Source organism: Pongo pygmaeus, chromosome 16, assembly GCF_028885625.2.
Source record: "Pongo pygmaeus isolate AG05252 chromosome 16, NHGRI_mPonPyg2-v2.0_pri, whole genome shotgun sequence".
Classification (NCBI taxonomy): domain Eukaryota; kingdom Metazoa; phylum Chordata; class Mammalia; order Primates; family Hominidae; genus Pongo; species Pongo pygmaeus.
The window spans coordinates 50361924-50375191 of NC_072389.2; the positions used below are offsets into that span (position 1 = coordinate 50361924).

The window sequence follows — 13268 nt, forward strand, 5'->3', positions numbered from 1 at the left end:
GAAGGAAGGAAGGAAGGGAAAGGAGGGCTCTTTGCCAGGGGACCTGAGCCTCTCTCATCACAGAGAACAGAGAAGCTCAGGCCAGGCTGACCCTTGCCTGGCTGACCCTCAGCCCCAGTGCTGCCTGGCCCCCCACAGGGTGAGCTTCTGATGGGGGAGGCCTCCCTTGTCATATTCCAGGAGCAGAGCTGAGGCTGTGTGTGGGTGGTGAGCTCTCTGGAGGCCACAATGTTGCTGGGCTCAGGGCAGCAGCTTCTCACCCACCATCCCTCCCCAGGAGTGACCCACCTGCAGTTCCAGCGGCCCCAGGGCTTTGAGTACAAGTCAGGGCAGTGGGTGCGGATCGCTTGCCTGGCTCTGGGGACCACTGAGTACCACCCCTTCACACTGACCTCTGCGCCCCATGAGGACACGCTTAGCCTGCACATACGGGCAGCAGGGCCCTGGACCACTCGCCTCAGGGAGATCTACTCAGCCTCGACGGGTGACAGATGTGCCAGATACCCAAAGGTACCAGACCCAGGCCAGACGTGCTACATGCTCCCATATCCCCTTTGAAGGCCTTGGCCCGGCAGCACTAGACTCCCCGCTCTGTGCCTCTCCTTTCTGCACCTAGAGACTGGTTGTTCCAGATAATGCCACAAACCCTCCTCTTCCCCTCACTCCATATACGTATCTGCCTTTCCTTTTCTCTCATTTCTGGCTTCCGATCTGTGGTGGTGGCCAAGCTTAACTCAAACCCACGCCCCTCCCTACAGCTGTACCTTGATGGACCATTTGGAGAGGGCCACCAGGAGTGGCATAAGTTTGAGGTGTCAGTGCTAGTGGGAGGGGGCATTGGGGTCACCCCTTTTGCCTCCATCCTCAAAGACCTGGTCTTCAAGTCATCCGTCAGCTGCCAAGTGTTCTGTAAGAAGGTGAGTACCTCCTCTTCCCACCAACCCATGGCCCCTTCTTCCTTGTCCTGGTACCCATCTGTGCCTTTCTCCTCTGCCTTTGTTCTTGGCTTCCCTGAACTGGGCAGGGGCAAGTTGGTTTGAAACCTGGGGTTGGGTGGTGGGTGGGGTGGTATCAGGATATCCCTAGACCCTGAAGGACAGAACTGGTTTGCCGATGCCTCTAGGATCCTGCCTGATTTACAAAGACTCCTTCCCTCAGTTAGGGGTGCTCCACATAGGATTTGCTTCTGGGAGTTCCTCCAGGCAAGGTTGGAGGGGGTAAAGAAACCCAGTCCTTCTTACAAAGGAGCCCAGCACTTGGAGCCGTATTGGGCTGGAAGAGGGAAGGGCATGTTGGGTGGGGCACAAGTGAAACTGGCTCAGCTCCCAAGAGGAAGAGGAGGAGTGGTGGCAAGGCAGGGCTGGTGGGCCAGGTTGGCCCCAGGAACACAGCTCAAACCCTCAGGCCCTCACACGGGTCCTTTCACACCAGCCTGGACCTGGTGGCAGGCCCCTGCTCGTTTCTCTGGGCCTGGCAGGTGAGTCAGGGGTGCTGGAATGCAGTGGGCAGAGGCCCAGCCCATGTGCTGTCAGCATTCAGAGGGTGACAGCTCCCCTCCTCTCCTCTGCCCTCTGCTTCTTAACTACACAGCCCCACTTTCCTCCCTCGGAAGCTGCAGAGGGCTCCCCTCAGGGCAGCTTCCACCCGCTGGTCTCTCTTTGAGCCCATTCCCATCTGCTCAGGCAGCTGCTGGCTCTCCCTGAGGCTGCTCTGTGAAATGCCCTTTAGCCACTAGGTGCCTAGCAGCCTGACCAGGGACCACTGGAGGGAGCTGTAGGACAGGCTGAGCATGAAAGCTGCTTTCCACCCCGCAGACCATCACTTCCCAATCACCAAGGGATCTTTCCCATGGCCCTGGGGTCTCTCACTTCCACCTCTCCATGCCCTGGGCCAACTCCATCTCTGGCCTCAGAGCCTGGCCCTGTGGCCCATACACTCCATCTCCCCAGGCTGTCTAGGGAAGGGCACAAGCTAGCTGAGGTCAGAAGAGTTCTATCGGTATGGACACCCCTGGGGTTCAGGGAGGCTGAGCTGAGCTGGGTCCTGAGCTCCAGTCATGTGTCCCCAGATCTACTTCATCTGGGTGACGCGGACCCAGCGTCAGTTTGAGTGGCTGGCTGACATCATCCGAGAGGTGGAGGAGAATGACCACCAGGACCTGGTATCTGTGCACATCTACATCACCCAGCTGGCTGAGAAGTTTGACCTCAGGACCACCATGCTGGTATGTCAGGGCCCACCAGGAGGGTATGTGGGCCAGTCTGAGCTAGGAGTTGACCCTAGCTGTGCCTGGCTGAACTTTGTTCCACCCTTCCCTACCATAGTACATCTGTGAGCGGCACTTCCAGAAGGTTCTGAACCGGAGTCTATTCACAGGCCTGCGCTCCATCACCCACTTTGGACGCCCCCCCTTTGAGCCCTTCTTCAACTCCCTGCAGGAGGTCCACCCCCAGGTCAGTCTAACCGATAACCAGGTTCACTTCCTCTTTATCATTTGGGATCTGAGCAAAGCTCCCAAACCTTCCCCATCAAGGAAGAAATGGACTGCTGATGAGAACCCATCCCCTGGGAGATTGGTAGGGTAATGGAATGGAAAGGATAGGTGGGGGTCACCCTTAGGTGCTAAAGGAGGAGGCAGGCAATAGGGACTTGCCATCTCTGAAGCCAAGACGTATTGTCCAGAAGGAAGAGCTCAATCATTGAGCTAGTCCTCGCCATAAACTCAGGGCTACCCTCACCAATACTGAGTCAGTCCTCACCCTGGACACTGAGGGAACCTTTACCATGAGCACTGGGCTAGTCACTACTCACAAATACTGGTCTAGCCCTCCATGAGACCCTGAGCTGTTCTTCAGCTTGAACACTGATTAACCCAACCCCTATTAGAAATGTTGATCTAGCACTTAGCAAAATTCCACTAGACTTATAAACACTGAGCCAGCCCTCACCATGCATAGTACAAAGCAAATCATCAGGAGCACTGCTGGCTTTTTTTTTTTTTTTTTTTAATTTAAAGAAAGGGTATTGCTCTGTTGCCCAGGCTGTAATGCAGTGGTGCAATACCAGTTTACTGTAACCTCCAACTCCTGGGCACAAGCAATCCTCCTGCCTCAGCCTCCCAAGTAGCTGGGACCACAGGAGTGCACCACTATGCCCGGCTAATTAAAAATAAAAAAATTAGAGTCAGGGATGTTGCTATGTTGCCCAGGCTGGTCTTGAACTAGGGAGCTACCCCTTCCTCTGAACACTGACTTATCCCTGCCTCTGGGCAATGAGTTAGCCTCCACTTATTCCTCCTGCAACAGGTCCGGAAGATCGGGGTGTTTAGCTGTGGCCCCCCTGGCATGACCAAGAATGTGGAAAAGGCCTGCCAGCTCATCAACAGGCAGGACCGGACTCACTTCTCCCACCATTATGAGAACTTCTAGGCCCCTGCCCAGGGGTTCTGCCCACTGCCCAGTTGAGCAGAGGTTTGAGCCCACACCTCACCTCTGTTCTTCCTATTTCTGGCTGCCTCAGCCTTCTCTGATTTCTCACCTCCCAACCTTGTTCCAGGTGGCCACGGTCAGTCACCATGTGTGGGCTCAGGGACCCCTAGGACCAGGATGTGTCTCAGCCTGGAGAAATGGTAGGGGGGGCAGTGTCTAGGGACTAGAGTGAGAGGTAGGGGAGCTACCAGTTTGGGGCAAAGTGAAACCTCTGCTTCCAGACTTCAGAAACAAAACAAATCTCAGAAGACAAGCTGACCTGACAAGTACTATGTGTGTGCATGTCTGTATGTGTGTTGGGGCGGTGAGTGTAAGGATGCAGTGGGAGCACGGATCCTGGCATCTTAGAACCCTCCCTACTCCCAGACCTCCTCCTCTTCTGGGCTCCCCACTGTCAGACAGGCTGGCAAATGCCTTGCAGGAGGTAGAGGCTGGACCCATGGCAAGCCATTTACAGAAACCCACTCGGCACCCCAGTCTAACACCACAACTAATTTCACCCAAGGTTTTAAGCACGTTCTTTCATCAGACCCTGACCCAATACCTATGTATGCAATGCTCCTCAGCCGTCTTCTCCCTGCTCCAGTAGTCTCCCTTCCAAATAAATCACTTTTCTGCCTTCAGGGTTTCTTCATTCTGCCCTAGGACCAGGAAGGGGCATGGGAAGAGGAAGCCACTCACCCAGCCAGCTCACCAGGCTGGCCCAGACATCTCTCAAGCTGGCCAGTGTCCTGAGTAAAGGAGCTGGCTCAAGGCAAAGTGCCCCAGCTAGAAATCCCTTCCCCGGCCCAGGGGTGCCCTTCCTGACAGAGGGCCTGTCAGCCACTAGTGTGAGGCCTGGTGAGCCTCCTCAGGAGGGGCAGAACAGGACAACCCTCTGAGGGAATTTCTCTGAGTGCGCCCCCCCCCCCTTTTTTTTTTTTTGAGACAGAGTTTTGCTCGTTGCCCACGCTGGAGTGCAATGGCACGATCTCGGCTCACCACAACCTGTCTCCCGGGTTCAAGCGATTTCTCCTGCCCCAGCCTCCCGAGTAGCTGGGATTACAGGCATGCACCACCACGCCCAGCTAATTTTGTATTTTTAGTAGAGACGGGGTTTCTCCATGTTGGTTAGGCTGGTTTCGAACTCCCGACCTGAGGTGATCTGCCCGCCTCGGCCTCCCAAAGTGCTAGGATTACAGGCGTGAGCCACCACTCCCGGAAAGAGGGTGCCCAATTTTAAGTGATCCTTCCTATTGTTTCCACAAAACGCCTGCATACCACATATCCTCAATTTCGAGAAAATAGCCACTGGTTTAGAAACACTCAAGTACTGTGATTCACAGCACACTTTGGAGGTTGCACGTTTAGGTTCTGGAAGAGGCCCTCAGACGGCCCTTTGGCGCAGCGGTCCCCCGAAGGTGCCTGCCCAGCACGTCAAGGGGGCCTGACCAGCCTGCCCGCGGGGTGGGGAGGGCCTGGGGCAGCCTGACAGCCGCTCCGCCTGGCGGCCCAGTGGGCCTCCCCAGGCCGGCCCAGAGGCCTGGACGGGTTCCAGCGGTGGGCGCGGGTCGGGGTGCTGTCTAGGCCGCGGGCCGGTGGTTAGGGGCTCGCAGGCCGGCCACGCCCGCGGGTCTGCCCGGGACAAACCCTTCCGTCAGGGCGCGAGGGAGGCGCTGCAGGCCCTCAGTTCCTCGGCCAAGGAGACTAGCGCGGCCCCCGCGGCCCGCGACGCCTGTCTTGCCGCCTCCGCCGGCGCGCGGCTTCCGCGTGGCAGGCCGCCCCGCTCCCCGGCCTGGCGCGCTGCCTCTTTGTCTCTCCGCGCCTCCCCTCCTCCCAGACAAATGGCTGTTGACAGGAAATTGGACGCGCTCCGGGGAAGCCGCGCGCCGCGGGGAGGGGGCGCCGCGCGGCCAGCGGGCCTCGGGTGCCCCCAGCCGGGGCGGGGGCGGCGGGGATGTTTTGACATCTCGTCAAAGAAAGGAATTTGATGCGTCGAAAGTGCTTTTCACAGCCGGGCTGTGTCTGCTCCAGAGCTGATTTATAAGCAGAATCTGCGCTCGCTTCTCCGCTCCCTCCCACATCAGCCCTGGGACGGCGCCGGAGGCGCGGGCGCGGCTGTGCCCGGCAGGATCGGGTTTATTTATTGCCTCTGGCCCGGAGCCGGGGCGGCCTGGGGACTGCACAGTTTCCTCTGCCCGAGCCCCTCCCCTTCTCTCCCCACCCCCCAAAGCCGGCTGCTTCCCAGGGGCCTGTCTTCCCCAAACCTCGTACCAGACTCTGGGCGGAGCCCTCCGAAGGTCTGCGGTGGAAGTCGAGGACGGAGGCAGAGAGGTGGTCAGGCGCCCCATGGGGCCGAATTCTGCTCTACCTCGCACGGACCCAGTGGGGAGAGGGTGGTGGTGGTGGAGGTCACCACCTCTGCCCTAAGGTCGGAAAGGAGCCGGAGCTGCCAATCTGAAACTCCCTACGACCCCAGCAGCTCTGGAACCCCCTTCCTCCAGGAGCTATCCTTTCTCTCCAGGGATTCCTCTTTCCCCAGCTCCAGACAACCCCTTACTCCAAGGCCCCAGGAGCCCTTTCCCTTTAGAATAAATTAAGGAATCTCCAGCTTCTACTGGATCCCAGGAGAAGAAAGGTTTGAAAGATCATGTCCCTGGCAAGAGCCACAGCCCTCAGCCAGGCGATGGGCACAGGGCTGGGTACAGGTCTATCACAGTGCCCTGGCTTCACATCTAAAGAGTCCGGATGGCCACAGGGTAGAGCAGGGACATGTGTTCGGCTCCCTTAATGGGTAGCTTGCGGCTGGCATAGTGGTGCACAATTTCAGGGACGCTGCTGAAGGGCGGGCTGTTCTGGCCCAGCACATATTTGTGTTCCTTGGTCCGGGACAGCTTCATGTGCATGAATCCCTGGCTGCTCCTGGGAAGAGGAGAGGAGACTTTGGTGAGTGGGGGCTCTCCTCAGCCCCCCATCCAGCCATCCAGTAACCCTCCCCAACCCTACAGCAAATGTGGTGGTTCCGAAGCCAGCTGAGAATGAGAGGTGATTAGGGGAGGTGGAGGTCAGTCCAGAAAGCAGGGGTGGTGGTGGTGTAAGTAGGTAGCACTGGGCATTGGCTTTGTGGTGAGGCCACTGGGTGTGCCAAGAATGTGTGTATAGGGAGCATACAGGGTGTGTGTAGCTGGAAACTGAGCGACCAGCACCTCCCCCAGCCCCTGCTGGCCAACTCTGGGGTCCAGGCACCCCGGCCCTCCAGCCTCTGTGGCCAGGGCCAGTTTAACCTCACCTTTTGTGAGCTGTTTGGTAGGACACCCGTGAGGGGCTCCTGGTGACTCATGTGGAACCACATATGCCCTTAGCAGGAGAGTGGACAGATGTGACAACCAAGCTAGTCTTCGTTGGGGCTCTCCCTTCTAATGACTAGGGGGAAGGGGGAAGCTGATCTGGAAGACCCCCCAAAATCTGGGAGTGCTCAGCTGCCTCCTCCTGGGGATATCCCTTCACTCTCTTGCTTTCTGGGTCTTGGACCAAGCCCCTAGCTCATTTATCCGGCCCTTCAGCCTACAATGACTTCACTCCCTTGCTCAGAGGGGACATGCTCCTGCCTCTCCCATCTCCCCGCTGCAACCAGGAAATCAGCATTAGTGCCTGGCCCCACCCTCAAGACAAGGACCCCACTGCTCAGAGCTCTGGCTAGCTCCTAAATGTCCAGGGACCCTCGGCCCATGAGAGGGCATGGGAGTGAGACCTCCAAGAACATTTGTCTAAACCACCACAGGCTTGGTCTGTCAGGCCTCAGGTCTGAAACCCAAGCACAGGCAAGGGGTAAGAAATGTTTTGGGGAGCCCTGAAGCCTAAGTGTTATACACTGCTGGCCAGAGCCTACTTGGGGACAAGGACAGGGCTTAGAGATTAGTGTGGAAAGCAAAACCAGTGAGGGGGCTGCCTCCATCCTGAGGTCCACCCCCCGGAGAGGTGAGGCTGGCAATCCTCATCACTCGCCTCCCCTGCCTGGGTACAAAGGCTCTGCCCGGACCCATTTCACCAGGCCCACAAGCGAGAAATCAGAGTGGGGAGGCTGAAGGGAGGTGACAGATGGGAGGAAAAAGGGAGGCCCCAAACTCCATCCCTCTGCCTCCCCAGGCATGGAGTCCTCAGGAGCCTAGCAGACTGCTAGGAAAAGGCCTGGGGCCCCAGGGCTGGGCGTGTCAGGGTGCAGAGTGGCCGGGGCCATCTGTAGGTCTGAGATAACTGGGGCTGACAGCACAGGCCCTTGGGGAAAGGAGCCAAGGGTCTGAGGCAAACAGCCCCTGTGGGTGGTGGAGAGGGGAGGCAGTGTCCCCTGTCAGGCCCAAGGCTGTGGGCAGCAGCATGGGCCCTGCTTTCCTTTACCTCTTCTCAGTTTGGGGCTGACCCTTTCTCCTTTAGTCCACCTGGGGAATTGTCTCTCCTAAAAGCTGCACATTGTATCTTCTCAAAAGACAGATCTGGCTAAGAAGGACAAGTGTCCAGAGAGCTCAGTCGCCATCTGGATAACCAACCTCCTGCAGAGGGGATTGCTGTGCTTTCCCACCTCCTGGGACAAAGTCCCAAGGGTCCATTAGGACACAGCAAAGCCCTTGCCAGACCCTCAGGGTACTGGGGTTAGGACCAGCTGGGCTGCAGGACCAGGCTGGTAAGCCTTTTTGAGGAAGTTGTTTAATTACCAGTGAAAGCTTTTCCATTAGGGAGAGAAGAGAAACCATAATTGCATTTCAGAGAAGCCATTTATATGCAAACGAGGCTCTGGCAGCCAGATGCGGAGCCAGGTCAGCCAGGGTGGGAGCAGGTCTCCAGGCCTGCCTTGCCATTTTACCTCCCAGGCTAAGGCAGGCTGGCAGGGCTCCACTCTGGGAGCCAGACCCCTGGCATCTCCCCTTACCTTGGCCTGTACCAAACAATAATATGGCACTGGTGGAGCCCTGGAATACCATAGTTTGTGGAGTCAGGCAGAGCTGGGTTCAAATCCTGGTTTGGGGACTTTATTACCTGGTGGCCTTGGGCAAGTAACAAACCTCTTTGAATTTATTTTCTGTCTATAAAAAAGAGATCTATCTTGCAGGGGAGTAGCTGGTTTAGAAATGGTATATAGGCTGCTTGGTATGCTCCATGAACTTTATAATTTTTAAAGCAATACACATTTCTGAGGTTATGTAAATCACATTTTTGGCAAAAACTTTTCTGGGAAATGCTTCTTTGATTTTACAATTCAGACTCCTAGAGTATGACAGCTGGAAAAAAAGCGATAATCTATCAACTCATTTGGCAAAGGTAGAAACCGAGGCTCGGAGATATTAAGTGATTTCCCTAGGATCACATAGCTAGTTTATCAAATCCAAGAATAGAACTCAGGTTACCTGACTATAGTCCGGCACTTTTTCTATTATCTTTTTTTTTTTTTTTTTTTGAGACAGAGTCTTGCTGTTGTTGGCCTGGGCTGGAGTGCAATGGCGTGATATCGGCTCACTGCAACCTCCGCCTCCTGGGTTCAAGCGATTCTCCTGCCTCAGCCTCCCGAGTAGCTGGCATTACAGGTGCTCACCACCACACCCAACTAATTTTTGTATTTTTAGTAGAGACGGGGTTTCACCATGTTGGTCAGGTTGGTCTCGAACTCCTGACTTCAGGTGATCCACCTGCCTCGGCCTTCCAAAGTGCTGGGATTACACGTGTGAATCAACACGCCCACCACTTTTTCTATTATCTTTTAGTGAAGTTGAATAATTATCCCCCAAATATGTCTGGTTTAGCAGCCCCAAGTTTCCATAGATTGGATTTGTTTGAATGGGAGGGTATACCTGTACTCTGATGGTCCCAGAGAATGTGGTAGAAAGTGGTGCAGGTGTCCTACTAGTGATGGCGGGAGACAAATGAACATATCACCCCACTGGCCTCCTAACATGGGGTGCAGGGTCTACCAGGCAGAACTCCTGGTTGCCCAGGGCAGGGCTGGCCATGCTACCAGGGAGTCTGGGAGGCTGATCTGCTGCTCCTGGGAGGAAAGCCTGATGGGGAGGGAGGGCCTTGCCTCCTCTACGTCTTCCAGGACCCAAAAGCTCAGACATCCCCCATCCCCAAACACACACAGACACACACACTCTTCCTCAGAGTAAACAGGAATACTTTGTGTCCACTGCCCTGCCCTCCTTCCAGGAACCAGCCCCCCACCGCACCCTACAGACTCCCTCACGCAAAGCTCCTATCTCCTTGCCTATGCTTCTAGAACATCTTGGGCTTCCATTAATAATGACAGTGATAATTTATTGAGCCCTTAGCACTATGCTAAGCACTTCCCATGCATTATTTCACCTAATCCTTCCCTATATTATCCCCTATCCATTTCATTAGTAAGGAAACTGAGGCCTAGAGAGGTTAAGGGGGCCCAGGCCACACAGCTAGAACAGAACCCTTCTGAATTGGATGCTGCGGATCAACTATTTCTCCCAATGGACTCTGAGCTCCTTGAGAGCAGGGGCTGAGTCTCAGACATCTCAGGACCCCCAGTGCCTGGGGATTGTTCATGGGGGATGGGGACCTCCACAGCTTGGTTGGGCATAAGGGGAATACTGGAGTCCCCTTCTACCCTGCTGGCTGTCCCTGCACCCACAACCGTCCCCACTCACTTGAGGGAGAGGGAGAAGTCATTCTTGCTGGTCTCACTGTTGCGCACCAGGTAGCTGGCCTCTTTGCACAGCCGGAGCAGGTTCTCGGCGTCGGTTCGGCTGATGGCCCCGTGATACCAGCTAAGGATGAGAGAGAGGAAGGGGGGCATCTCTGCTGGGTCCCTCGCCGTCCAGGCCCACCCATTGTGGGTGTCCCCTGTAGGGAAGCCAGTGCCAGGAGGGGAGGAGTGGGGAGGGAGTCCCCAGCTGGACACAGACACTCACACCTGGTTTTCCAGAGGCAGTGCTGGATCTGTCCACTCCCCCAGGGGGCTGCTGGGCTCCATGCTTAGGGGCTTGGCTGACTTGGGGTTCCCTGCAGAGAGTCGGGGAGGTAGCCGCCCCTTCTCCTCCCGGCCAGGTGACAGACAGCTCTTCTCCGGTCCTTCAAACTGGGCTGTGGGGAACATATCAATCATGGACTCTAAGGACCCTAGAGGTCCTCAGAGGTCCCTATTGAATAGCCAGTGGCCAACCCCTACTTCTTCCAGCCCCAGAAAGGATCAAAGGAATGTTCTAGGAGGGCAGCCCATGCTCAAGGGCCTGACTGGCTCTGGGGACGTAATCCTGGATCCATCCCCTGGTGGGGGTGGGCCCAGCCTTCTGTGCCACACAGGGCCTTGCAGTCCCCACACTGTGGGAGGAGAGGGCAGAGAAGCAACCCAAGAAACCATGCATGCTTCTCCCTCCAGAGCAGCTGACTGCCTTCCCCCAGTCCATCCTCTCAGGGTGGCTTCAGCACTGATAATATTGTTTCTTTCTCCTCCTCAGAGTTCATTACCGTTCTCCAAATCACCCTGCCAAGCCATTCTGTAGAAATGACTTATCGATCTGAGAACAATTATCTGATTCCCCTTGGTGCCATCCTGACAGGCTAACCCCACCCAAAGCCACCAGCCAGCCTGTCCCTCCCCCACCCCCAACGTTGCTGCCCACTGGCTCCCCTCCCCAACCCACAGAGGCCCAGAGGCAGCACCTCTGCCCTCCCAGACCAGGGGAGCCTGATGGCTGAGCCCATAAGGGAAGGCTGAGCCCCCGTGGGTCCCTAGGCACACATGTGCACATGCACGTACGGACAGACACCCTCCTTCATCCCATATTTTAAAATACAACATTCAGGCACAAATGTACAAACAGATGCTCATGCCTCTGCACACACACCCTTGGGTGCCCATTCTGGGCTGAACTGAACATAGAGGAAGAATTAAGTGCGTTCTTTCTCATTTGGGCTCTTTTTCTCTCCTTGTAGCACTTTGAAGCCCTTACTGTCTTTCAGTCACCAGATGGAAGGGTCAGATCTGCTCCTCTGCGCCAAGGAGTTCCACACTTGCTGTGTCTGTCCCACCCCCACCTCAGGAGTATTTGCATTGCTGAAGGAGCTGGTCAAGCAAAGCTCTCCCCAAAGTGAATTTAAAATGGTGGATTTTTGTAGCATGGTGAGGAACACGTTAGAAAGGGGCCTCCCTGTAGAAGACACATCCCACAGCTGTGGGGAAGGGAGGAATGTGCATTTTGTCTCTTCCTTCTTCTTCCCAAATGAGATCCTTCCTGGGGTCTCCAAACCCTGCCCCACCTCTCAGCTCCTCCAACCCAACCCACAGGGCCTGGAGGGGTGAGGACATGTCACCCTGGCCAGAAGCCCCCCAGGACCCACCGCTGCTGTCCTCCAGGCTGGGCTCAGGGAGGGGCGAGGCTGGACCGGAGATGTCCCTGTCCCCATCAGGCAGGGAGGGGCTGCTGTCCAGCTGTCCCACAGGTGGAGGCCAAGGTAGGTCTTTGATGACCTTAATGTCAACTGGAGCCAGCAGCAGAAGTGAGAAGAGAGACAGACAGTGACAGAGACAGAAAGAGGTAGAGGTTGAGACACCAAAACCCAGAGCCAGGACACAGGACAGCCTAGAAAGGAGGAGGGGCAGAGGCAGAGGCAGAGGCAGTTGGCTTTTGGGGAGGGACTCGAGGGCTGGGCAGAGCCAACGTTGACCACACCAAGCTGGCCTGGTCAGAGGGAGGGAGGCTTGGGTGGCAAGCAGCAGGATGCAGGGGCTTGCACTGTCAGCCCGTGGGTCCCCTTCATTTGACCTCTCACAAGCCTCCAGGGCCCAAAGGTACCAGGAACAAAGGAAATGAAGGACTAGGAGTGACCAGCACCTCCCAGCACCACATCTGGGTTCCCATAGCCTCCTGGCACCCACAGCCTTGCCTCCCTTTCTCCTTTTCCCCACAGCCTGGGAACTCACAGGCAGTGAGAAAGAGCCAGCCTCGCCTCAGGTTGTCAGGATTACTCAGACTCAGGGGCAGATGTTTTATTGAAATTTAATCCCCACCCCCCATCTTGAGAAGAGTGATGCCACTGGCAGCTGCTGGGCTGCTAACGAGGTTTCCTAATGACGAGCATAGATTTTCCCATTAAGCAATCCAAACAGTATTGATTCTCCAAGGAGACTTCTGGAGATAAACGGCCCATCCTCAATGGTGCGTGCTTTACAGGAAGAATAGTAGAATCCTGTGGTTTTCCAGTCTGGCTGTCAGGGTTGGGAGGGCAGAGGAGGGCTGGGTCCAGCTCCAGGATGAGCCCCTTGCCCAAGCAGGGGAGAGGGGCATATGCGGGCAGGAGTGAAGTCGAATGGCATTTGAGCCCTTTATGTTCTCCCTGAATCAAGGACCCAGGAGCAAAAGCCCTTTCCCTACTCCAGGCTCTTGCTCCACCCACCTCAGACCACTAACATGAACTTTTCCATGGTGGACTTGGACTTGGGATGGACAGAAAAAACCTGATCTTCATTTGGCAATCAAGAGACTTCTCATAGCCTCACTCTGCTCCTCAGAAATCTCCTTGGGGCCAGACACCCCTGGTCTGCCAGGGCCTACCACTGGGAGGCAGAGCCCTAGAATTCAGGTTACACCCATAGCTGTCTTTATTGTTTGAAGTAAGTGCCTTCTTTTGTTAAATGTAAGTATTTTAACATATGTCACGAGTTTCATGTTTGTTTTGGAATTTATTTTTAAATATACCCAGTCCCCAAAAGAGACAAGTAGTCTAAGCCTCTTAGCTTCCAAGAGGTGGTGATGCAGGGGAATGCCTTTATCCTTCTCCTGT

At 55.8% G+C, this 13268-nt stretch overlaps 2 protein-coding genes across 12 annotated transcripts in view; one reads left to right on the forward strand and one right to left on the reverse strand.

Moving 5' to 3' along the window:
• DUOX1 (dual oxidase 1) overlaps window positions 1-4107 on the forward strand; it is a 35487-nt gene extending 31380 nt beyond the window's left edge. For all 3 annotated transcript variants that reach the window (XM_054451057.1, XM_054451059.1, XM_054451058.1), the window contains 5 exons: window positions 278-510; window positions 759-917; window positions 2069-2224; window positions 2325-2453; window positions 3306-4107. In XM_054451057.1, the coding sequence (XP_054307032.1) occupies window positions 278-510; window positions 759-917; window positions 2069-2224; window positions 2325-2453; window positions 3306-3428 (800 nt within the window). In that variant the 3' untranslated portion in view covers window positions 3429-4107. The remainder of the gene's footprint in view (window positions 1-277; window positions 511-758; window positions 918-2068; window positions 2225-2324; window positions 2454-3305) is intronic.
• Window positions 4108-5469: 1362 nt separating this feature from the next.
• The window catches only part of SHF (Src homology 2 domain containing F), a 31846-nt gene continuing 24047 nt past the window's right edge, over window positions 5470-13268 (reverse strand). For 2 of the 9 annotated variants that reach the window (XM_054451067.2, XM_054451065.2), the window contains exons 4-7: window positions 11826-11966; window positions 10397-10568; window positions 10133-10252; window positions 5470-6389 (exon numbers count right to left, since the gene is read on the reverse strand). In XM_054451067.2, coding sequence (XP_054307042.1) covers window positions 6203-6389; window positions 10133-10252; window positions 10397-10568; window positions 11826-11966 — 620 coding nt within the window. In that variant the 3' untranslated portion in view covers window positions 5470-6202. Of the gene's footprint in view, window positions 6390-10132; window positions 10329-10396; window positions 10569-11825; window positions 11967-12439; window positions 12694-13268 lie in introns of those variants that run through there. The other 7 variants (XM_063652204.1, XM_063652202.1, XM_054451066.2 and 4 more) reach the window with 6 other exon arrangements.